General features: G+C 43.7%; 1 protein-coding gene across 1 annotated transcript; it reads left to right on the forward strand.

Annotated features, from left to right (window-relative positions):
• The first annotated feature begins 370 nt into the window (after positions 1-370).
• On the forward strand, positions 371-855 carry LOC109490108 (60S ribosomal protein L32-like). The gene has a single exon (XM_034639352.1). It carries the CDS (start codon positions 412-414, stop codon positions 853-855), a length of 444 nt encoding a protein of 147 aa, XP_034495243.1. The 5' UTR covers positions 371-411.
• Positions 856-1,332: the final 477 nt, after the last annotated feature.

Below are 1,332 nucleotides of genomic sequence, written 5' to 3' on the forward strand. Positions count from 1 at the left end.
ATTCTATTTAATTCCGAGTTTTCTCCATGTTTAAAAAGTACTTGAAGATCTGATTCTCTATCGGGTAAAATTGTGTTATGCTGCAACCAACATAAAACCTTACTAGCAATGGCTTAGACAAATAGGGGTTTATTTTTCCCGTAACTAGGAGTCTGGAGATAGGTTACTGCTGGTATTGGTCAACAGTGTGCTAACATTAGGGTCAGTATCTCTGTGACTCTCTTGGGCTTTGCCTCATGCCTCCCAAATGGCAGCTGTAGTTCCAGGGATTACCTACTTTCAAAATGGCAAAGGAGGAAGAAGCAGGAGCACACTACCAGCGTTGTCTGTTCCCTTGTATCAAGAAAGTAAGAACCTGCTGTCTTCCTCCACACTGACTGCAGAGGTGGCAGCCATCTCCTACTCAGCATCATGGCTGCCCTCAGACCTCTGGTGAAGCCCAAGATTGTTAAAAAGAGGACCAAGAAGTTCATCCAGCACCAGTCAGACCAATATGTCGAAATTAAGCACAACTGGTGGAAACCCAGAGGCGTTGACAATAGGTTGTGCAGAAGATTCAAGGGCCAGATCTTGATGCCCAACACTGGTTACAGAAGCAGCCAGAAAACAAAGCACATACTGCCCAGTGGCTTCCTGAAGTTCCTAGTCCATAACGTCAAGGAGCTTGAAGTGCTCCTGATGTGCAACGGATCTTACTGTGCAGAGATTGCTCACAGTGTCCCCTCCAAGAACCACAACGCCATGTGGAAAGCAGCCAGCTGGCGATCAGTCACTAATCCCAGTGCCATGCTGTACAGTGAAGAAAATGAATACAGACAGCTTATATGCATCATATTTGTGTTAATAAAACCATAAAGCTACAAGAAAGAAAGAAAGAAAGAAAGAAAGAAAGAAAGAAAGAAAGAAAGAAAGAAAGAAAGAAAGAAAAAGAAAGGAAGGAAGAAAGCAAGAAAGAAAAAGAAAGGAAGGAAGAAAGCAAGAAAGAAAGAGAAAAAATAAAGGCCTTCTCAGAAACCAAGTCTTCCAGGTCTCATTGGCCAGCAGTGGGTCGCATGGCAACCTGTTGTTGAACGGGAGGCTGGGAAAGCAGGAACCAAACTCATCAAAATAGGCTTAGACTAGTACGTCTCAAACTTTAGTAGGCACTGGAATCACTTGGAATGCTTGTTATAAAGCAGATTGTCGTGTGCTCCACCCCCAAAGATTCTGATTCAGTGGGCCTGGATTAGGACCTGAGGATTTGTATTACTTCAAGTTCCCAGCTGATGCTGTTGCTGCTGATTTTAGGAGAACACTTTAAAATAGATTTCCCACCAGTGGCTTCTAACCTGG

This window comes from Ailuropoda melanoleuca, chromosome 1, assembly GCF_002007445.2.
Source record: "Ailuropoda melanoleuca isolate Jingjing chromosome 1, ASM200744v2, whole genome shotgun sequence".
Lineage (NCBI taxonomy): Eukaryota > Metazoa > Chordata > Mammalia > Carnivora > Ursidae > Ailuropoda > Ailuropoda melanoleuca.

Coding starts and splice junctions, on each gene's coding strand:
- LOC109490108 (XM_034639352.1), top strand. CDS start 412: ATGGCTGCCCTCAGACCTCTGGTGAAGCCCAAGATTGTTAAAAAGAGG.